The sequence below is a fragment of the Sinohyriopsis cumingii genome, chromosome 9 (genome assembly GCF_028554795.1).
Source record: "Sinohyriopsis cumingii isolate HCF-2022 chromosome 9, ASM2855479v2, whole genome shotgun sequence".
Lineage (NCBI taxonomy): Eukaryota > Metazoa > Mollusca > Bivalvia > Unionida > Unionidae > Sinohyriopsis > Sinohyriopsis cumingii.
In genome coordinates, this window is record NC_142969.1 from 17,237,065 (window position 1) to 17,261,859 (window position 24,795).

General features: G+C 36.2%; 1 protein-coding gene across 2 annotated transcripts in view; it reads right to left on the reverse strand.

The window, feature by feature from the left end:
• LOC149791323 (uncharacterized) overlaps positions 1–24,795 on the reverse strand; it is a 233,481-nt gene that overhangs the window by 37,096 nt on the left and 171,590 nt on the right. For both annotated transcript variants that reach the window (XM_089969171.1, XM_089969172.1), the window contains exons 27-28: positions 14,597–14,790; positions 3,205–3,352 (exon numbers count right to left, since the gene is read on the reverse strand). In XM_089969171.1, the coding sequence (XP_089825297.1) occupies positions 3,205–3,352; positions 14,597–14,790 (342 nt within the window). The remainder of the gene's footprint in view (positions 1–3,204; positions 3,353–14,596; positions 14,791–24,795) is intronic.

Sequence of the window (24,795 nt, forward strand, 5' to 3'; positions counted from 1 at the left end):
AATATTGACCATGTTGGCAATGTTTCAGTCTTTGGTATCTTTAAAAAAAATAAACAAATATGCAAATATGATGAGGACATTTCAGTATACCAATATATATATATATATATATATATATATATATATATATATATATATATATATATATATATATATATATATATATATATATATATATATATATATATATATATATATATATATATATATATATATATATATATATATATATATATATATATATATATATATATATATATATATATATATATATATTGTATTACCCTAGTCTGAATGGTTCCTGTGATTTATATATTTTCAAAAGGCTATCAATAAAGGTCCAACTATTTAAAACTGAGCATCATTAGAAAGAAGAAAATAACCACCATAAGAACTGAATGTCTATTCGCAGAATAATCAGACTCTGAAACGCTTATTTCTAACTAACTGAGCCATGACCAGCAGGATTTTATACTTCCTAAGTCAACATAAGCCAAGCTCCGATCAAGTATTATGCTCTACAGTTAGTAAGTGCGTTTGAAAGAGGATCCGGTATGAAGTGAAGATGTTTGCATTGGCAACATGCACAACAGAGACAATATTGGCATATCTCTATGCTGTATTCATGTACTGTTGCTGACATTTTTGTAATCATAGTCATGGTCATTATGGAAACCATTTACTATATAAAACAGACAGCTGATAAAATGGCTGCTCATATGTGCCAATAAATGAGCGTAAACTGTCCAAAATACAATAAATGTCGCAATTATTACCCTTATGAGAAAAATTGAAACACTTTGCAAAATGCGAAAATGTAATGTGCAGCCTTTCTTATTTCTGAGAGGTGACTTGTAAAAGGTAATGTTGTCCATTTGCTGCAAGCACAATAGAGAGAATTGGCCAAGTCTTTATGTTACTTTCATGTACTGTGAGCTAAATATCCGAACGTGCTACTATCGAAACCACGGGCTTCATAAAATAGATGATAAAAATGGGTGCTCACATGTGCACATAAAATGAATTTAAAATACCAACAACCCAAACTAGAGAAACTTTAGAACTAAGTATAATACTAAATTGGTTTTTATTTTCCCAGAATTGACAATACTAGATTCTACACGTTCAAGAAATTGTTACCTGCCTAAGTCCAGGAACTGAAAATGAACTAATGGAGTTGGCAGGATTTTAAGCAATGCACATATTACCATATTTGTTTTAACAATATTTAATATATGTCGTTATGTATCTAGATTATTTTTTAGAAATCTTTGTTTATAACTTTAAGTTGTTGCGATCATATATAGCTAACATTTTTAGACAAATACATGATCTACTTTTAAGATTTTTTGAGTGATGGGTTGCATATAATGTACAATAGCTATGGTCAAATTACAAATAAGGAACATATTATAGTACTTGCATTTCATTCCTTTATTCAGTGAATCTGTTGTAACGTTAAGTCTGCAGACGTGTTTAATGCTATTTTAGATATTAATTGAGAGGATCCAATTGTTAGGATTAATCATTGGAATTATAAAGTGTGCCTTTGATTACAATTTTATTCTGGGACTATTGTGAATTCTCCAAAGGAGTTATAGACAATATAAATGTGATACATAGTGTCTGTTGGCGGCCCATTACATTCGAGGATCTGCAATTTATTTGGAACATTCGATTCTTTTGCCCTTGAATAAAACTTTAAAGATTACTTTGGATTTTATTCATAATTATATAAGTTCCTCTTAAAGTTTTATTTTATAACTTGTATAATAAAAGTCATGGTTACCTCTGATAAATATTTGTTGGCTTTGATTCTTGCTGTTAGCTATTGTATGTCCATAGAGTTGCAACAATACCCGTTTGTGTTGAAATAACCAGAGTAGACCATGATGAAAGTTGGGTAGCTCTTTTCTTCAAAAATCAGACCCCGTGCAAAGGAAAAAGTATACAGAAGAGCTGGTATCTTAATATGGAGCGATGAAGTTTTGCTTCTATCAGTTCACATATATAATGCTTTCCTGATGTTTATAGGATTAAATATAACATTGAATTATATGCATACAATCAATTAGAAAACCGTATAGGCCCGATAGGATAGTGTTTGTAATATGCTCGCAATATAAATATATATATATATATATATATATATATATATATATATATATATATATATATATATATATATATATATATATATATATATATATATATATATATATATATATATATATATATATATATATATAGATAGATAGATAGATAGATAGATAGATAGATAGATAGATAGATAGATAGATAGATATGTGTGTGTGTGTGTGTGTGTGTGTGTGTGTGTGACAGGTCCGTTGCCACAAATGGATCATTCTTGGACCTCGGACCATCATAATGTCCAGGTCCTATTAATATGACTACAAAGTTTCATTACTCTCGGTCAAACAGGATTTGTTATAACTCGCAGAAATTGTAGTACAGTTGAATATTAGGCAGCATTAAACATATATGCCCCTGTCTGCCATCACATTAGGATCATATATATTTAAGTTACAAATGTAAGGTTACTTGCAACAAGAAGCCAGATATTCACCTAAGATTTAAAATTGAGGATAATTATGTTTTCATTCAAGGCAGCAAAATTGTACAAAAAGCCGGAACAAAATTTAAATGTTACAGAAAAGTTCTTTCAGTCTTTACACAATAACGGGTGTTTACGTGTGAAATCATTTTTGAAATCCAATGTTCATAACTTTGAAAGATATAAAGACAACTAAATATAAATATGTGTTTTATCATATATGACAAAACAGAAAATGGAATGATATCCAACTTTTCATATTCTGTCTTTCACTCTTCAAAGATGAAATAGTGGGAGACGGAAACTGTTTTCGTCGTTTTATCTGCTGCCTTACAATGTTTTCCAGATTAACACATACAATACAGGAGTAATTTAAATATTGTTATCTTCCATCTTTTAATTAATAAATATGTAAGATCTTTTGTCAAGCATCACACTGACCTTTTATGTGCACTCAAGCATTCAAGTTGTTTCACTTACATTCCCATTTCTAAACATTGGTCTGATATTGGGTCAGTATATTCATTACACTTTGTAAGTTTAGAAAATACATTCCATGACATATCAAGTAAACAGTTTGCAATCATTTATAGCAATGCTTGTCAAATGTCAACGGTGTTAGGACTCACCAGATGTCTTAGGTAGGTTATCCAAGGTAAATTTTCCTTCCAGGATATTATTCTGTATCTCACCGGTACGTTTCCCAAATGGATGCAGTCCCTTAGTTAACACATAGTGAATCACACAACCAGCTGAAAAGATATCCATTGCAGTAGTCTGAAAGTTGAAAAAATAACACAGCTTTATATATGCACTTTAGCAGAGGGATTTTAGACATATGTCCCTTTATCCATCGATCAGTCGATGGGTTAATGTTATTTTAACTGCCAAATTAAGATACCCCGTATATATTTGAACATCCATTCAGGAGAAGCAATCGCTAGTTTTCAACTTTGCCACTTTAGCGCCCATATTTGAAGTCCAAATAATAAACTTTTAATTTAGGATCAGCTAAACATTGCTTGAGGTCTCCTGTTGAAAACACAATATCTTGACAAGTAGGACTATGACTTTTAGGATGTTTAATAGGCACCCATATTTGATATAATTTTCGTTTACAGATAACAATTCCATCATAGGAAGTCGTTCAGCGAAAACCCTATGATGACATGACCATCCATTCACAAGTAGTGTGCTGTGATAGCCATACTAGATATTTGAGCAACAACATTTCATTAAGGACAAACTAGACCTTGAAAAGAATGGGTACATCAAGCTTTCTTAAAGATGTGATAGCCAACCTATGCTAACTTAATGGAGGATGACACATGAGAGACGATGGACAATACGCGATTTCATAGGTTCATGTGATCAATGACTATTAGAGCTGAGACAAGAACTACTTAGCGTTCTTAAATGATATAGAAACTCCCAAGTGTAGTCAATGCTTAATTTGCTGACAACTAAATAAAGATGAAGCTTTGGTCTCCAAAATGTTGCGGAATAATATGTCCTACACTTGGCAATAATGGAAAACAGCAGAATGTGCGCATCCTCGAAATTAAAAATCAGTACTGAGACGGAGCTTCACATAAACCAAAGTTTTGGATGCTATCAATCTGGCTAGACTAAGGCAGGTAGAGAGGAAATGAGACCATTCTAGGTCCTGATGACATCACAGTGGTGAACACTTACAGAGAGGGTGGCTTTTTATCATTAGCAGCAGAAGACAAAATCATGCAATGGTAGAGCAAAACAAAAGTGAAAGTAAATGATAATTGGCATATATTGTCACATCATGGCCCTTGTCTGTCTTAAGCTTATGAGCTTGCATAGAAAAACTGAATATATTCTTATACTACACGAAGCTACCAGGATACGCTAAGACATAGGACTCCTGACTTAGTGTGTTACCTTTGGATTTATTTTGAATGGTAGGGATGACTTACATAGGCCTAAAAGTGTCTACCACCCAGATTATATGATCTGGCAAAACAATAAAAAAATGAAGGAGAATGTTGTCAAGTCTCACAGCAAATATGTCCGCTGGTCATCTCAATCACAGGTGTAAATGACCCTCCAACCTAGCTGTGCAATGGCCATTGTATCAAGACAACACATACCTGTCTGAAAAGGCAAACTTCAACTCAATGAGAGGGAACATGAATAGCACATTGAAACCAGAGGTACGCAACACTGATGTGTTGTCCAGATCGATCATAAAATAATGATGCAATATGAGGTTTACGCATCGTTGGAGGGCACAAGTGACTATGGCTTTTCCCATCCCTTTCATAAGGAGGTGAGACAATCTCAGCTCACTATCCACATAATGATTGGAAGTTAGCGTATAGACAGTGTAAGATCAACCCACTATCTCTCTCCAGACTGACACAATCCAGTGTATGAATGCTCGAAGAGTGTTACTATAATTGTCGAAACGCACCCGCTCACCGATGACTGACCCAATAAAGATCCGACAGACTTACACACGTCATACAATAAGAATAAGATCATCTGCTCTTCAGGAAGATGGAACTCAGAATTAGTCACCAATACCACAATTACTGCTCATCCCCGATTAAAAGATATGACTCGGTCTCACTGCGAATGTGTTCTTCATCCCTGGTAGGCAGGCCCAGCTAGCTCACTGGTCTTTTCCCCTCCATTAGGAGTGGCCAAGAAAATATCTTTCACTGGCATTAACAACAACAAATGGATCATCTGGGATCTTTGCCTTTTGGCGATCTCGGACTACATAATTCTTTCTTTATTCGTGCCACTCAAAATATGTTGATTGTCCTAACACGGAAAGTGACTAACAACTATCCAGGGAACAGGGGCCATTCCTAAGATGACCAGGAAGAATAAGAACATGTATTCCTCCCTTGATATCTGAACAATACATTTATGCCATGTCCCGTATTATATCTGACCAATGGCAACAAATCAGACATCTGTCCATGAGTATACTACCAGTATATAACTGGCAGGTATAGTCAGTGTCTGCTGCTATATATCCTGAAGAGAAACCAATACAGAACAAGTCAAATGAGAACTCAACAACAGGCTTGAAAATGCATACGCTGATGCCATTACTAAGAAGGGGGAGAACTAACACAAAAATGAAATTCACTGGTTAAGGAGGGAAAAACCTTTACAAATACCAGAAAAACACAAGAAAACAACATTCCAATAATGGGCCTAACATAACTAAGACAATACAAAATGGAATATGATTGACTAAAACGACGACTCTAAACAAAAACGAGATTACATTTGTTGGGGAGACAAATTGGAGGCAGGCCCTACATTTGCGTTTAATAAGGACTCAGACTGGAATTATATTCTTTTCTCATTTCCTGTAGTACCATTACTAAGCGAATACTTTACAGATGTATAAGCATTCTCGGATTTGAATGCAGTGCAATGGCAGTACATGTTGGATTGCTGCTATTAAACTGTCAATCATTGTGTGGGCATTTTACATTCTTTGCTAAAATTTCTCTAAATGTATTAAGTGGTGTAAAACATTAATTACAGAGAAAGATGCACGTCACATACTTATAATCTTCTTACCTGTGGTTTAGTGCTTGAGGAAATATAGAACTTAAATACATACCATCTATACTTGGAGTGTCCAAAACAATTATCTGACCGTTACAAATGTATCGGCCACACCAGCATGTGGCAATGTCCGGAAAGTCAGATAACACCAATACATGATACAATCACTTTAAAATGTATGAAAAAAATATGAGGATTGTTAAGTTAGTCTTCTTATTAAAATATACATGTCTACAATTAACATAAGAGGCGTATAACTGAAAACAGATTAACTCAACTTAAGTTTCTCATAGAAAAAAGCAGGCGCTTCTGTGACTCATTTGATAGAAAGATTGAGAGCTGAGCACTTCTACAGGCCAGCCCAGGTATTAGCTAATTGTAAATAACATGAGAAGATTTAGTGATAGAAAGTGAGTTTGTTGAGATTGTCAGCGCCATACGGAAATTAACATTGATGAGTAACTATATGTCTTCAGCAGAGTGTACTAGATTGTAGTGTTCCAACAGGCAAAATTGCATTCAAGGTGCGTTCTGGAAAAATCCACGTAATCGTGTGTTTCAGCAGAAGCCCCATTTACGACCGTCATAAATTATTAAAAACTTCTACCAATCCGGATCGTACAAAATGTGTCCTTATTATAGTAATCCTGCTACGTTTTAAAAATAATTCACACATTTCTAGTCCAATCCAATGTAATTCTCATTGCTGTCATGAATCTGAAAGGCAAGGTATGGGACAACCTTTTTGTATAGTCTTAAATTATGAGAACAATTTATTTAAATGCTGTTCTGCTGGAAACTAGAGATTATATGTACTATAACAGGACTACACTGCTACCAAGCTGTATTATACATGTGTGTGTGTGTGTATATATATATATATATATATATATATATATATATATATATATATATATATATATATATATATATATATATATATATATATATATATATATATATATATATATATATATATATATATATATATATATATATATATATATATATATATATATATATATATATATATATATATATATATATAAGTGTGTGTGTGTATGTTACCCAGACCAGAATTAATCAGTTACATTCCACTAAAATACTGGAATGAAACACCATAAGTAATAGGAACAAAATGGTTATTAAACCTGTTATGAATATTTAATTTGTATTATTTCAAATTTGTTCGCATTAATTATAAGTTAAGCATAAATGTATTTTGCACCTGTCCCTCTCCAAAATCAAGTTCACTGTGTTCCTGTCTCGAGACACTGCTTTTGTTTGTATTTTGTAAATAAATAATACATAGTCAACATTTCCCTATGAGTGTAGATTAAATCATTATCAATACAGGTAAACATAATAATTTGGGTCTAGGTTTAGAGCATTGGAATTCCCCAACGGAGTAACTTATCCTGCCTTACGTATATTACACTGTTTATTATAATTTAAAAACACATTTTGTTTTGTTGTGACCTTCAACTGTTTTAGAATGGAAAATTCTATTACGCCACAGTATTTCCAGAACATGATAATTGGGACCTATGTCAAGTAGTGGGATTTATAATTGTGTTTACTGGAAAACTTATTCTTTCTTGCTTTAAGATCATTAGGCAGAATCAATATGATTGTTGTGTTCGGTATTTGATTTGAGTGAAATTGTTGCTTCAAATTATTATTCACTGGAAACACGGGGTTCTCGATAATATTCTTCGACAGAAACATCAACTTGGAATTATAGTGAATACAGACAAGGAAATTTTGGATTACATTATTGTGATTGATAGGAAGACGTTTAGCTCATCATTAAACTAAAGGACAATAGTACACAAGTATATTCAAGACTACAGGCACATCAACACATTCATCGCTGGATTTTTTTTGAATACCATTTATATTTATTTAAAATGTTTTTCATTAGGACTTTCTTGAGCTGTTTGGGACTTAATCTGCATTACTGCAAGTTCATTTTGAATGTTCACTTCGATTGTTGGGAAACAAAGTATATTTTGAATTTTATAAAACGTGTTGGTTTTTGTTTTTCCTAGTATATGACTACAATGAAACAGTAACTAACCACAATTATATTAATTAAACGTATTTAGGCAAGTAATGTCCATAACAAGACAGTAAATATAAAGTGGATCCAAGGATTCATTAGTGAAGAAGCTAAGTACATTAGTTTCCACGTACCTTCAAATCTTATCAATGTAAACTTCGCACTATTGCATGGAACTGACAATTATTTTCTTTTCTTAAGGTGTCAGATATAGCCTATCGTCATAGGTAATCATGCAGATAAAACTATTGAATCAATGAGTTGTTGTTGCCATTTGGGAGAGTAGACAGCGAGTCGGTGTTTTCATGGTCATTACAGTCATATGTGGTAGCGTTAATGTTGTTGGTATTTAGTGATAAAATTCATTTTCAGCACAGACCAGTTGATTCCTTTGTGATATTCATCAACTGTGTGTGAAGAGGTAGTGAAGTTCACAGATATTATTCAAGCTTTTACCATTGGCTCATCATCTGACATTTGTACTGTTGCACTTGACTAGATAACTGATGTGACATCAGCATCAATTTTGCTATCATCAATAGGTTGATTTGCTTGGCAATGTATTTTCCCCTAAAACCTGTCCATGCTCTTACAATCATTTACATAATGTTTCTAGTCTATAAAAAAATGTATTCTTCTAATTTTTCTCTGAAAGTTATTTACTGCTTCATGATCATTTCTCTCAAATTTTTTTTTGGTTGATTATTGTTTGGAATTCTGAGAACTAAATCATACTCCCTATGATGTTGAGAGCATGAACATACGGAATTTCCACACGAGATAGTCCACATTATTTGATATAAATATACCTGGACGCTGCCCTATTGTCCTGAAAATAGATCTATCAATGAGTAACTTCCTGCATACTCGCCATAAGACATGTCAAAGTCTGTTAACTTCATCCAGAGTTTCGGATAATCTCAAGCAACTCCCTTAGATAAAAGCGACCTGATACACAAGGTTTAGTCATAACACTGGACAAGGCTTAGAACTATGATGCCATTCCAGTTTCAATACTATGTCTCCATCTGGGACCGACAAAATGTGTGTACCATGGCACACATCTAAGCTTACCTCTTTACGTTCCAAATAGTGTTAGTTAAAAGAGATACTATTGAAAGAGCCAAGCCATAGGTTCTGAAACCGGGATGCGGGTGAGAGTTCACGCCACCTACTCTCGAGAAAAACAGCATCATACGATGACAATAAGACTTCGAAAAATGACAGGACATTTAAATTTTGTACACAATGTAGTATATCCGTTTTCATTAAGATTTTTAAAACACTCTGACTAGAAATATTTGCTAGATGTTGCGATCCAACACTTGATTTTCAGAAATGAAGGTCAGGCGCTGAGATCTGCATTTGAATCATGATATTCTTTATCTTTAACCTCAAAAGAATATATTTTGTTCAACTGACATAATGGGTCTATCTCTTCTATTATTTCTACATATTAGCGTAATACTATTTGTAATCTATTCTGGTGTAGGAAAAGCTATTAAAATGCCAAAACAAAACATGTATATCCCATCATGTCATCTAAATGGTACGTCCCTTATCTTCCTTAAATATCACGACCACAACATATATACATATATAAACACACTCACACTCACACAACGACACAAATATGGCATGATCTAAATGTACTAAAATTCTGCCATTATAAGCCATTTGACAGAAGAACAAACTTTTTCACTCAAAGTGCCATTCGTGTTTGCATTCACCAGAAACTGTAAAGACTTTTTTTACTTTTTTCTTTGCATAGCAAATTATTCTTAAGCTTCTGCATTGTTGTGAGAGAATTTAACATAAACAATATCTTAATTAGATAGAAAGTTACGGCATAATAGTTGAACTCGGCATGAACTTACGCTGACAGTGGGTGAAATGACTATTCTGATGGATGCTGTTTTCTGAGAACAAATGATTAAAATTCTCTCCATTTTAGTCTGGTTGATAAAGTCGGTTGACCAAGTTATAAAATATATTTTTGCCTGGCTTTGCTTACTTCTCTGGTGGCTCATTATTCCCTCAATCACATATGCCTTTCAAAATCTTGCCTTTAAAACCAATATACCACACTTCACTAGTATTCTAGATACTGACATAATATATGGAGGAAACTCGCATTTAAAAGAAATTGTGTCACTGCTCGTAAACAACCCACTTTCCGTTAAGAAATATTGATTAAATGTTATATTTCAAGGAAATGTATAATAATAACAAAATCTTTTTTAATCTCATTAATTTGCCTAACTTCAAACGAATTGGTTTATTCCATTCTATCTTAACCTAGGAAAATAAACTTAATTTGTGCTCCTACAAAGGATACATAGCACAAATAACTACAGTCATTGTCAGTCAGTTAGGTAAACTGTTTATTCGATTATGATCACACAAGTTCTTTTTACGACCAGTTACGTAACCTACGCATGTGTGGTTATTAGAGTGTAACCCGTTGTATGTTTTAATCACTCTATGAAAATAAGTTTCAAACAGCTCTAAGGGGATAACTTGACATGAATATTATTAGAGATAGTTAATTGATCGTGCAGTTTACGGGAAAATGTCATAGTGTTCAGAACATTCTATCTAGCTGTATGTTTACTATTGCATGATGCATTATGCTGCTTCGATATCTTAACAGCATAACTATTGTGTTTGGTTGTTATGCCAAGAAAAATTGCCCACCTATAAGAATAAACATCGTGTACTAACCAGTGTCCGTTTTGGAAATAACACAATACATAGCTAATATTACTTTATCGATTAATATAAGTATTAAGACTTTGGATCAGTTTTAGTGATGATAAACATGTCTTTCTGAATCGGAGTCTTGGACAGTCGCTTTTCACTTGGAAATTCCTAAACGTTTTGACAAATGTCAAGGGTTTATATAGTTAGCTGGCGTATGCGATGTCTCTAATATCTTATCTTTTTATCTTAATGTTGTTTACTTGAAAAAAAATTTATTCTTGCCTTTACATCTGAATCAGTCCTATTGTTGTGTTCAGTTTTTAGTTCGGTTTATTAATTTTTTTGAACTTCCTCACTGGAATTACAAAGTGCTTCAACATATTCTTTGACTAAACTATTAATTTGGAACTATAGTGAATGCAGGCAAGTACATAGTAGATTATATGATCATGATACGTCAAAAGATTGTTAACACTTCATCACGTTTCAGCCCACCGACTTACTAGCATGTTTATAACAATTTGAATTACAATTCATTTCGACTGTTGATAGAACCTTTTCGACTATTTGCGACATAATTTATATAAAGGTGAGGTCTTTTTACAATTTGTATTCTAAGGAAATACATTGTTTTTTGAATAGCACAAAACCTATTGGTTTCAACTCTTTTTCTGTTATTTAGTTTAAGAACATATATTATATTATATTATATTATATTATATTATATTATATTATATTATATTATATTATATATATATATATATATATATATATATATATATATATATATATATATATATATATATATATGAAGAGAGAGGGATAGATAGTGATGAAAGGAAAGAGAGAAGTAGAATTTTAAATAATAGTATTGTATGCTGTCCAGATTATACAGGCACATTCCATGCAGGAATTGCACTGGAAGGCTCAAAAATTTCGACGTAACAGTGGTAAACAATCAAAATAGCACAATGACATACAAACACACACACATATATAAAAATAGACAGTCAGACAGAGAGACAGAGAGAACGTTTCATATAATTTTCAATAAAATGCGTCATGTGTTGTCCAGGCTATACAGCGTATGTAGAGGTGTGACTTGCAGTGGAATATTCAATAGATTGTATGTAATAGTAGGCAGGAATCAATATAGCATATATTTATATTTAATGTGAGCAATCTTTGACTTTTAACAACAATTATACGTAAGTAATATACCTGGTATAGTTTTCAAATTAATGTGGTAGAATGTCAGCCCAGATAGCCGTTTATAATGTCCATGTTCGCAGTGTAGGACATGCATTATTCCAGTCTATTAGTTATCACAATTTGATTATGAAAAGTCTAAATCAGTTTGTGCTTTTCAATAGGCAAACTTTGGAAGAGAAATTGCTTTAATGATTGTCCCATAAATCAAACTATTCCAGATAACCTAGGCAACATCTGTATTCAGGACCCTCGTTGGGCTCAAATATTTCAGCAAATGGACACCTATTTCATTATAAAACGGTGATGCTAGTAACGCTGATAATATTTATAGTAGAAAGGACAACCTCTGAACATAAGTGATAGTTGGAAAGCAGGAACTGTTTCCATAAGCCTTCATTCATATGTTTTTATGGCATAATATAATATATTAGTCCTGGACTTAAATGTTTACACTTTGTAATCATTGGCCTCTGACTGTGCCTGACCATTTACTTTTTAACGGATTTTGTCAAGGATCGTGGGTGAAAATTTGGTGGACTTACATACATAATAGTGTTATTTCTGAAATTTGGGATCATCAAATCAAAACCAAAAGGACTGCTGAGTGCATCACTTTTTTTCTAATTTAGACATTACTTTTTGAAGAAACATTTGGTTAAATTTACATGAAATATTGACATTTACTTTCAGTATTAAAACATTGTATTTAAACAAAATAGCACTGGGAACACGAAATTAATTTATGACAAAGTGAACTGAGATTTCTTGGACTTATTTAGATAAAATGTGAGACATGATGGCGTCTAGTTTGAGTGCTTTTTCCGAAGAATATACCCTGGGTTGTTGTACTGCCTGAATACTCCTGTGTTTTTCTGTTACAGTATTTGTGAATGAATAGTGCAGAAAAATCCAAATTTGACCTTCTCAAATAAATCCATTTCAGAGGATCCCTCACCCAGTGTGAAAAAGGAAAAATATACATATAGTATATTACATTAATACTGTATATACCACATGCCCTTTAATGTTTTCTTAATTCGGGTTGTGTGATACGACTGAGTATGCAGCTGTTACTCTAATAACAATGGTTTGTATGGATCTGTTTTAAATTATTTCATGTTCCGTAGATTAAATGCTGGGACCAGAGATGACAGTATTAGGAGTGCACATATTTTACTATGTAAAATCATAACGTGATTTTGCGATTGGTAAGCTTTATTCTGCACCAAATGTTTGTTTGATTGTTATACCAAATTATATGTCAAATTGCGATTGTTTTTCATATAGTGTTGGGGACTGATACTTTGGTTTGACTTTACTTTAGAATGAACAATAGCATTTTGGTCATCTCTGTGACAGTGAACTTTAATCTAGCTGGATCCTTTGTAGGGTCCATTGCTGATTTAGCTTATGGACAAACATTGTTCTTTGTGGTTCTTAATAAAATTCTGCTGATATTGTCAGTGTGGTTTTGCACATGACAATCGTGTCTTATTATTTAACACTGGCAAGAAACAGAATTATTCATTTAATTTTGTGTATTATGTTGATGGTGCGTAACAGGAAAAACACGTTCAATAAAATAAATTACTTCAAATAATTGAGAATCTTGAGTTTCACTCTGGTCTTTTAAATTGGGTAATGTAATGTATGTGATCACCTGGTGCAAAAAGTGAAAATGTATGTTGACTTTTTTAGGATAAGATTCGTGGTTTAAAAGTGATAGTTGTAAACGGAAACCCACAAACACTACTTAACACATGCGAAAACGAACGCCTGTCTACAGTTGTCATCTTCATGGGTAAGAAATGCTGCATTATGGTCGAATAATTCCTTTACACAGTATTAATTTTAAGTGTCATTGTTAACGAACACATTAGTTGCTTCATTCGAATACATTGGGTACTGTAATAAACACTGTCGATTTGTTCCCAGTCAAGGCGCCAAATGTTCGATTGATTAATCTGTCTTGAACCATATCACAGAATCGTATCTCTTAAACCATTGATCAAAATGGCATTTATTAATGAATATTACAACTATTAAAGCGATTCAGTTCATTCAAGAAAATAATGTACGTTTGCATATATTTTGTAAAATAAAATTCAATGTTAAATTCCAGCAATACAAATGAGTCTAAATATAAACTGTCACCACCAGCCCTACCTGAAACAAGGAGCACTGACATATACTGTGCTGTTATGGAAAAGAAAGCATTGCAGCAAATGATGACTGGAAATAATTGTATTCAAAAAGTTAAATTGCAATTATCCCCAAATAGTTTGAATCTCGTTTTTCAAACCTTTCATTATTGCTAAATATTTTCAAAAACATTTTTCCATTGAGTACAATTTTAAAACTTTTTGGAGTAAGATCAGTTTATTTTTGGATATATTAAATTATCAACAAAAGCAATAACAAACATGATTTGTTTTGAAAAAGCGTCAAGATGATCAATATCTAAATAGCATTCTTACTTTTTTCAGACTTCTGTTTAACATCTCTGGAGACATCCATCCCTCTGTCCCCAAAACATTAGATCTTGAAGAAAAGGACGTTGATTCTGAAGGAATCTTTTTACTGACACCAAAGTCTGAGATCATTGCCCTTACTTCACCCTCAGGACTTGGTTTGGATATCAGAATATTTTGTGGCTTTATGTCCCTGTGAACTAAAAAGAATAAAAATGAAACATCGCAATTAGAAACTGTTCATAGGATTCACACGTGGTCATATTAGTAAAGTACAGGAGTGGAGTCACTAATTCAATTTCTTGCAAATGTTTAGGAATGCTTGAAGAATGTTGTATCTATGTGCATAGTTATACACACATGAACCTCTTTATAACGCTTTGTACAGACCCATGTGAATCCTCTAATTCTTTGAGAATATACTTTGTTTTATTCTCCCATCTTATTACCTGGGTATGATCACATGCATTCTCATACAATAGAGACAACATTTATACAACATAATAATAATAATAATAATGAAAACTTTATATAGCGTCAAATCTTTAGAAGCTCTAAGCGCTTTAAAACATTAGGCAATACCTATAAGATAAAAAACATATAATGATATGATTACAAAAACATACGCCATGAAATTAGAAAACATTAAAAAACATGCTGAAAATATTTAAGGTAGGAAACATTATTAGGTTTTTAAGTTTGTTCTTGCAGTCGAAATAAGTTAGTTTTGAGAACCCTCTTGAATGTGATTAGAAACTGGGGGGTAGTTCTTTAAATCGTTATGGTCTGCTGTTGGTTTCTTCAGCAAAGACTTTACAATGGCAGTTTTGAAAAATGATGGGAATTCCCCGGATGAGGGAGAGGTATTAATAATATCAGTTAGTGAAGGCAGTACTGGATCTAAGCGCTCAAGCAGCAGTGATGTTGGAATTGGATCAAGTTCACATGACTTTGGTGCACACTTCATCGGGATTTTACGTACGAAAACCATAGAGGCAGGTTTAAATGCTGCTAATGGTTGCCGCTCAAATTATGTATCCCAACATTATGGTGACGACGAGTCAATTGAAATTGTGGTTGATTGAAATGATGTGCTGATGAGTTAAATATAAATTAAGTTTGCCATATACAATTGCAAATACTATCACTTGTCCTCATTCCAGTGCAAGAGTATTTCAATGCCTCTTTTGCATTTAAATGTATGTGCATTTCGAGTCCCATGCTATATCACCATATGAGCGCTTCCATATGTCCCTGGTAATAAATAATGTTGTTACCATAGTCCATTCTTAACTACAGCTGATGGGAATTCCACTATGGTAAAAGGGGACTTTTGGAAGTTTCTATAATTTCAAAGTATATTATAGCATGTTCAATAAATTATTGCCAAATTAATTTCATCTCATAACCTTGCCAGTAAGCAGAAACTTGGGTATTCTAATAAGAAAGTAAAATAATATACCAAAGTAAAATAATATACCAAAATGGACGATATGGCATTGACAACGATCGCCAATTATGAAGCCATTCAGTGATTGGAATCTTTTAATAACACTCAAACCTAAGACTCGCTATCTGATGCACAAATATATTAAACATTAAAAAAAAAGCATTGGGTACTAAGCATATATTACTAATACTTAAAAACCGCAGGTTTTCTCAGTCAAAAAAAACTGAAATGCATCGAGATGGAACTGTGCTGTTCGGTGCATAGGACATAGCAGTAGAGTGGTATGTGCTCTGAGAGAAATATTAAACACAAAAAGGTGAAAACAGCATAAGGATCAATTTCCACAAAGAAAATTCATGTCAGACAGCTTTAGAAGCAGAAGGGGCGAACCCACCTCATTTTATAAGCGTTATTTTAGCAGCGGGGGGGGGGGGGGGGGGGCGAATCGGACATTTGTCTGAATCGTCATTTGGCTTAATTAATACTTTCTGCACTCAGCGGATCCGGTGTCGTCAGCGCCCGGTAAAAAAAAGACGACGTCGTCGTCGGGGGATCGTCCAATCGTCATTTAGTTTAATTGATACCTTCTGCACTCAGCGATCCCAGCGTTGTCAGCGCTCGGTAAAAAAGCGCGACGACCGCGTCGATGTCATCGCCCCCCCGCTGCTTACAATTTAACCGAATATTTGGTCAAGTCCGATACGATATCGTGTCCGAGGATCATGTAAATTTATCGTTACAAATCCATGTGGGGTCGACTGAGCATGACTAAAAAAGTTTCGAAAAACATTAAAGTCCATGTCACCGCCGCACCATGTCTGCCAAATATTTCGTAGCGTGTGTCTATCAACGCCGTTGAATACAGCAAGAATATTACAGTTGTCTCTGATTACTTTTGGAATCTGAGTGTATCGTTGAGTGACATATATCACGTCAGTGTTTTTATGCCTGCCTCTGGAAAATATCCTAGCTGAGTTTTTTTGATTGTCTAACATAACATCATCGTACACGACTAGATTGTTAACGTCGCCATCAATATCATCGATACCCGGTGCATCATTGATATCCGTAATAAACTCAATAACATTTTTTTTAGCGATCGCTGATGCATTCTCGTTGAAATCTTTCAACACCTCGTAGCATCGTTGATCATCTACGCTAGGAGCAACCAAATACAACTTATCCCACTTCATCCATCTCATTATTAAATTGAGTAACAATTGCGTCTTGCCGGATCCAGATGGTCCGATGATAATCATCCGGATCGAGTTTGGTAACGCTGCAACATGCTTAACTGGTTCTCTTGTTTTAGTCGCTGAAAAGTCAATTATATTCATGTCTCTATACATAAATTATGGATCTATATTGTGTAAAGTGTAGAGTGCGTACTGGCACAAATGATATGACAACCGTTACAACAAGAAATAACAGATCGGCGCTTACTGGCAAGTGTGAACAATGCGGTATAAAGAAATTTAGATTTATTTCTATTAGACCCAGAGATGTTTTAAAAAAAAGCGAGGAGGTGATATTGCAGCCAAGTTATCAAAACTCCCCGGAACCCCGTGGGCAAAGTATCCAGGAGAAAAACACCTCCCAGGATATAGCTACTGTGGCCCCGGAACGCGATTAGATATCAGACTCGATGATCAAAATCAACCCCGGCCCGGTGAGTATCCAATAAACGCTATCGATAAGGCGTGTCATGCTCATGATGTTGCTTACAAAAGTAGCGATCTGCAACAGCGTCATATCGCGGACGTAAAATTAATTCACGCGTTAAATGCTATTCCTGATAAATCCTTCAAAGAAAAATTGGCCTCATGGTTGGTAAAATCGGCTATAAAAGGTAAATTAATGACTGGAAGCGGAGCTTCTCGCGCTGGTAATTGAAAACGCTAGCGTTTATAATAACAACATGGAATCCATCTATTATTCTCCGAGAGGATACTGGAAGGGGAAGGCCGCAATTGGTAAGCTTGCAAGCGCTGCAAAAGTAACGAGGGCCGTTGCGGCTAATTGGTTATCCAAACAGGCTATATGGCAAATCTATCTACCACCGCCTAAACAAATCAACTTCTCGCGCTTTGATGTTAGCGTACCTAATGAAGTTCATCAGGCTGATATACTATTTCTGCCGCATGACAACGGTTACAAATACGCGCTAACCGTAGTTGATGTTGCGAGTCGATACAAACAAGCGGAGCTGTTAAAAACAAAGTCAGCAACTGAAGTAGCCGCTGCGTTTGAAAGAATTTATCGAAGAGGTCCTCTGCGCTGGCCAAATCTATTACAAGTTGATCCTGGTAGTGAATTTCGCGGCGCTGTTTTATCAACGCTGAAACATTATAGCGTCGCGGTACGACGAGGTCATACTGCGCTACATCGTGATGAGGCAATTGTTGAACGATTTAATCGGACTCTTGCTGAACGGTTATTTGGATATCAATACGCGAAGGAATTCATCCAAGAAAAACGATCTCGTGAATGGGTCAAAAGGTTGACAGGCGTAATTGCAGCGTTAAATAACGAGATTGCCCGAGCAATCAACATGAAGCCCAGCGACGCGATTAAATACGAGTATATACCCGGAAGATCAAAAATAGATAGCGTTTCCAAGCCGATTCTCGGCGATGTCACCGTGAGATATCTATATGAACCAGGAGAGCTTGAAGGCGGTAAAAAAAGAGCTACTGATCCTATCTGGAGTGTTACCACACATAACATATCAACGATAACACGATCAACTGGTAGACCACCGATCTACAGACTGGATTCAACTGCTCCTCAGCGCGGATTTACACGCGAGCAACTACAAGTGATACCTGACGATACTCAATTACCCCCGCGTGGTCTTAACTAGCGCCGTTGCGTCTATTGCACTCAAGACAAGTCAACCTCACATTGTTTTTGACATGACCGAGACTGTTATCGATCCTGTCCACGGTAAATTGGCGAGCGTCTTTATCCGAATAACGCCAACTCATTATACAATTACAACTCGCGCAGTGATTATTCTGTTGTTGTCGTAGCGAGATTATTAATTCGGCATCAATATCAAAACGCCGCTGTTTTTTTTATCCTGTTGGCGGTAACCCGAGAGTTTTCTATCAATGACGCTTGCATCGATGACTCCGTCACTGGCTTCGTCGGTGGCTTCGTCAACAACAATTCTTCGAAGCTGATTTATCCTCCGTACTCGGGACACTGCAAGATAAACTAGATTTGACCATTCGATGCGATTATCAACTATCCAAACAATTGTATCCGCGATAGTCAACCCCTGCGAGGAATGTATTGTTGTTGCGTATCCTAGCGTCCACGGGGATTTATCAGCACGTAGCGCGTCCTCGACGACGCTGATATCAACGAGCACGATATCATTCAGCACGAGAACCTGTTTTTTTTGTCCCCGACGCTGTCGGGGCCGGGATTTCAACTTCAATGTTCTGCCGCCGTGTGTCCGCGGGTCTATAGCATAACGGCACTGGACGCGTTGGAAACTTTTCCTTATGCAACGCAAACAACTTCCGCTGAAGTGTGTCTCTGACTATCTTTCTACTCGCTACAATCAAATCGTTTGGTTTCCATGTTTCCCAGAATTCATTTAACGGCGTTTCCGGAATCACCTCGCGGATTATTTCACATTGAATTCTATCCGGCTGTAATCTGATTAATTTCTTAACCTCGCGCAGTTGTTCATCAAGTGCTCGGTAATCAGTATCGGTTTCTTCATAATAGTCCACAAACCCGCTCAACCAATCATGCGGACCCTCGCCGACAAATGGTGGTGGTTGACCATGGTCGCCACACATGATCACCGCTGTATTCGCGCGCAGCAACCAATCAAGAAACATTTGTAAAACATCTAACGAAACAGTACATATCTCATCCCAGATGATAACCTCAGGAATAAATTTTTCACCCATTCGATCAGGAGTCCACACACCACCGCTGTATCGAAAAAAGCTGTGATAAGTAACGGCGTCAACATTTCGTTGTTTTATCTCTCGCGCTAGTCTATGGGTCGGTATAAGCACGATTATACTTGCCCGCGTTCGAAATAATTCAATTGCCCGAGTCGTCTTTCCTGACCCGCCACAGCCGCTTAAATAAACTGTTTTATGTCTACAAATTGGATCAGAACACGGTGGTGCATTAGACCATTCTGACAATTTATCACCGCGTAGGTAATTGTTTTCAACGGTGACATCTGCTGACGGGGAATAATCGCGTCGTATTTCATTTTTAATTCTCCATGTACCCCAACTCTCGTCCGGACTAGTAAACCCGGCTACGTTTTCCTTGTACTTTACGTCAACATAAAACGAATCAACGGCTACTCTAACCGCGGTGTCGGGAAATTTATTTATCGTCGAGAATAAATTGATAGCGGCGTAACCCAGCATAGATGCCCTCAAATGCGGGTATGCTGGGCTGTCTCCATCGCTGTAGGTAACAACTGTACCCAACCTTGTTCCATTGGACAAGAAAGCTGTTTTACAGTTCACGTATCTATTTTTCGCCACTGCGTCCTTGATTACGAAATCATATTCTGCGTCATCTATAATCAGCCGTGAGCAATATCGTTTGTAGTCGCAGTTTTTTCCACCTTGTGTGAACTTACCGATTATTCTTCTACCGAGATCTTTTGCCTCGCGGTTTCGTTGGTTGAGTATCTTTTTGGACCATTCGATGATATATTCCTCTTCGGAATCGATGTGTTTTCTGGACTCGTCAATTATGCTATCTAGACGCTCCGGTTCTGGTAACCAGACTTCAGTCTGCGCTCGGTATGATATAATCGCGTCACTGACAATCAACGAAACTAGCATGCTACAATCAATCATATACCGTAGCAGCGCTATTGGCAGCCACTTCTTTTCAGCCATGTGTCTACCGATCCAAATATAGCAACAGCGATGAAGTCCTGCCGCGAATTCAAATGATACTATGCGAGCGAATCCGGTTAAATCAAAATCAGGCAGTGGTCCATTAATAGCAACACGAGTCATTTCATGTCTGGGGTGTCCAAATCGTTTGAAATACTCAGCGGCGGATCCATACCCGAGAAAACTCGCTGGATAACAGGCAACCATATCAACGGAAATCATAGCGTCGCGGTTGTATTCAGTGTTCCATAGTCCACCGTGATAGTATTCCAAACAACTGGATTGTACATCCGGTAGAAATTCCTTGCGTGTTGGACTCCACGCATTTTTCCTTGCTGCAACATGAGCCGCAACCGATGAAATCGTAAAACAATTTGTTAGCAGTTGTTCATCATGCTCCTCAAATTCTATGGCGGTTTTTTCATCTTGTTGTGAAACGCTTCAGTGCGGTATAATTCACCGTTTGGTCTTACAAACTGATCAAAAGTATCCGCATCGTTTTCAGCGCTACGAAGTAACCACACTGACACAGGGTCGTTTTTACACAAGCAGGCAATAGCATCAAATAGTTTCCTCTCCGCGAGAAAACCATCTTGTATAAATTCCCCGGGGATATACTTTACTGTTCTATCCCGTGGAAACACTGTGATCGCGGGCGTCCACGCGTGTTCGTTATGATCAATAATTTTAATTGGGGCTCCCTTTGATTTATACTTCGATTCGTGTAATACTTCACCGGTTATCGTTGTAACGGTTATTGGAAATCTCAGCGATGTTTCTAATCTCGCTATGTCGCTGATGGTTGCTCCTCGCTCGCGCACTGTCTCCTCCCACTGGTTGATTTTGCTGCGTCGTAAATCAGTCAATTTGTTTCCTCGACATGCATTTGTAAAATGCTCTATTATTCGTTCATCTACACAATTTATCCCCGTTGACTGTTTCATCGGCGCTAGTTTTCCGATATCAGGTTTCTTATTTAACGGGTATATTCCATAAACAACTGCTGTTTCAGGATACGCTCGTTCATAGTATGGTCTGTCAATTCCGGTTAACAGCCCCGGCTTGGAGTCGCGGCTAACAATGACTGTTTTCTTGTCGCTGAGAACCGGTTCAAATTTATCACGTATGATCCAATTACCTGATTCCACCCGGACAATGAATTTTACTCTGAAGAAATACTTGCTGGAGCCAAGTTGTGATATTATCGTTGCTGCGCGGTTGTCGTTCATGGTAGCATTAACAACACCATCAATTCGAAATGTTGACCAACTATGAGATGCACCATCACGCTTGAATTCATTGATACAATCGCGTATTTTATTCAACAGGGTTCTATCGTTTATTAACGCTTTTGATGTGTCCTTGAGGACTCTATCGAGATTGAACTTAATATTTTTCCAGGGCTTAATTGCTGCTAATCTCTCGAACTCATCCATATAATTAAAACAAGTATTTAAATAAAAGAATATAGTATAATGAATAAATGCAAATGGTTGATGATTGGGTCGACAACCCCGTGCAATAAATCATGTAGAGGTGAATTCTGCGGGTATCATTTACAAAGCGTTCGTAATGGTTCTCTTGGCCCCCTCCCGTGCTTGGTTTGCCACGTTGGTGTGCGTGGTAAATCGCAGTTGTGTATTAATTGTGGCGGAAAGCGATACAGAGAGTTAAAACGCTATTATGACAAACGAATTAAAAACGCCGTCATTGACCCCACCGCCGACTTCGTCATTAAAACCCCCCAAGACTACGTTGAAAGGTTTATAATTAAACCAAATAATGAATTAGACAAGTAGTATTATTATACAAATGGACCAAGAATTTCAGCCGCATCCTGTGCTCGTTAATTACGAGGCATCTCGCGACGGCGTTGTTAGAAACAGCAGACTGAAGAAACCGGTTGGTACCGTAAATAATCAGGGGTATTTGATGTTTGGTGCCGGAAAGAAGAAGTATTATGTTCACAGGATGGTATTTGAAGTATTCAACGGATTAATCGAAAATGGGCTTGTGATTGATCATATTAATAATAATAAGACTGATAACTCTCTTATAAACTTGCAAGCTATCTCGCAAAGTCAAAATACCAAAAAAGGCGAAACTGGTAAATACTCAAAGAAAGCAAAACCCGTAAAGTCATTTGATACAACAACTCACGAGGAAAAATATTTCAGTCGATGAATGAGGCAGGAAAATATTTTGACATTTGTATCGCCTCAATACGAAAAGTAGCAGAACGAGTATATCAAACAGCGATCTCAAAAAGGACCGGACACAGAATTCGATTTTCGTACACAAATATCAACGAGTGTCAAGGTCACCGGCGCCTATGGCGCTGACGAAGTCGCCATGACAATAAATTGTCTGTTCCGGAAGAAAACGAATTATCCTACGGTTCAATCGAATGTTAACACACTGCGCAGAGTTCATTTTTTTTATTTAAAAACAAGATGTTTTATAAGAATAATGAATATCGAAGACATCAATAATATATTAGCCGAGATTTCAAAATTAAAAAATCAAGGAATTGAATTATCTGATAGTCTCGACAGCGAAAAAATATTATCCGATTATGAGATTATTAACGAACAATCGAAACGGGGGCGTTTTACCCTGGCCCGCGAGTACTTTTTTATAAAACGATTACAACATACGATTAATGAAAACTTGTACCACAATGACGCAAATGCATTCATTGGACTATTCACTGCCGTTGAAATAATACGAAAAAAACTCGGACGTGTTTATGAACAACGCCGGGAGATTTCTAGTAAGATCAAAAACATTAGAAGGATTATAGACGAAAACTCCGTGGAGCCCCCGATGGCACACTCGGCGGGAAATTAGAAATTGCGGAGCAATTGCAATAATGGTAGGCGAATCACCTACTACTCGGCTAGCCAGAGAGCGGCTAGCGGCGCTTAAAAAGTTCATACCGTTACGAGACAGGGTCCGAGAACAACTTCAAACGCGGCAGCAACTACAAACCGATTTTACTGTTGGAAGCGAACAACTCTTTGCTCCGATAACGAGTGCAACCAAAGACGTGAAAACAGCGATATACGGGGATATTCCCGACGAAGAAAGAAAGAAAAAGGCGTCACTGCTTGGCGTACTTGAAAAGATAGCGGCTCAGACCGAACAAACGAAGAGGTCTTTGAGGCCACCACCACTCGCTATAATGGACCCACAAGAACCTTATGTTACAATGGCCGACGAAGAAGAACTAGGTGCTACCGCAGGAGAACCAGAAGAAGAAATACCGGAAGAAATACCGGAAGAAAAAGAGAAAGGGGGGAATATACCCCGTAATGTACTCAAGAAGAGCACAATAGATCAAATTAGAGGCTTTAGCAGCAGGGAAGAATTAGTTGATTTTACTGCCTCTAATTTTGCTAAGAGCATACGAGATAAGGAGCATATCAATAGCGGTTACGAGAAAAATATAAAGACGTTAAAAGATTGGACAAGAATGGTGTATTTAGCGAGTAAACACGAGAATGCATTACCACATCGTGGTGATCCCGATTACGACGCATTCCACAAGGAAGTTGAAAAAAGGGCAAAACTAAAAAAAGGAAAAGGATACTCTGTTGGTAAAGAATCCTACGGCGTTACCTGTCCTAATAGTGTTCTCAGTGATATATCACGGCTAGAGGTACTAATCGGAGGAAAACGAGCCGGAAATAACTCTCCGGAAATAATCAATGAGGCAGCTGATATTTGCAAGCGGTTATTTACGGGCGGTATCATGGACATTAGTGCGTATCGAACGCTCATAGACGAGTTAGTGGATGATTAAAAAAATTATAAAATTGTCGTTTTTGGTCGTTTTTTGGTCGTTTTTGGTCGTTTTTTGG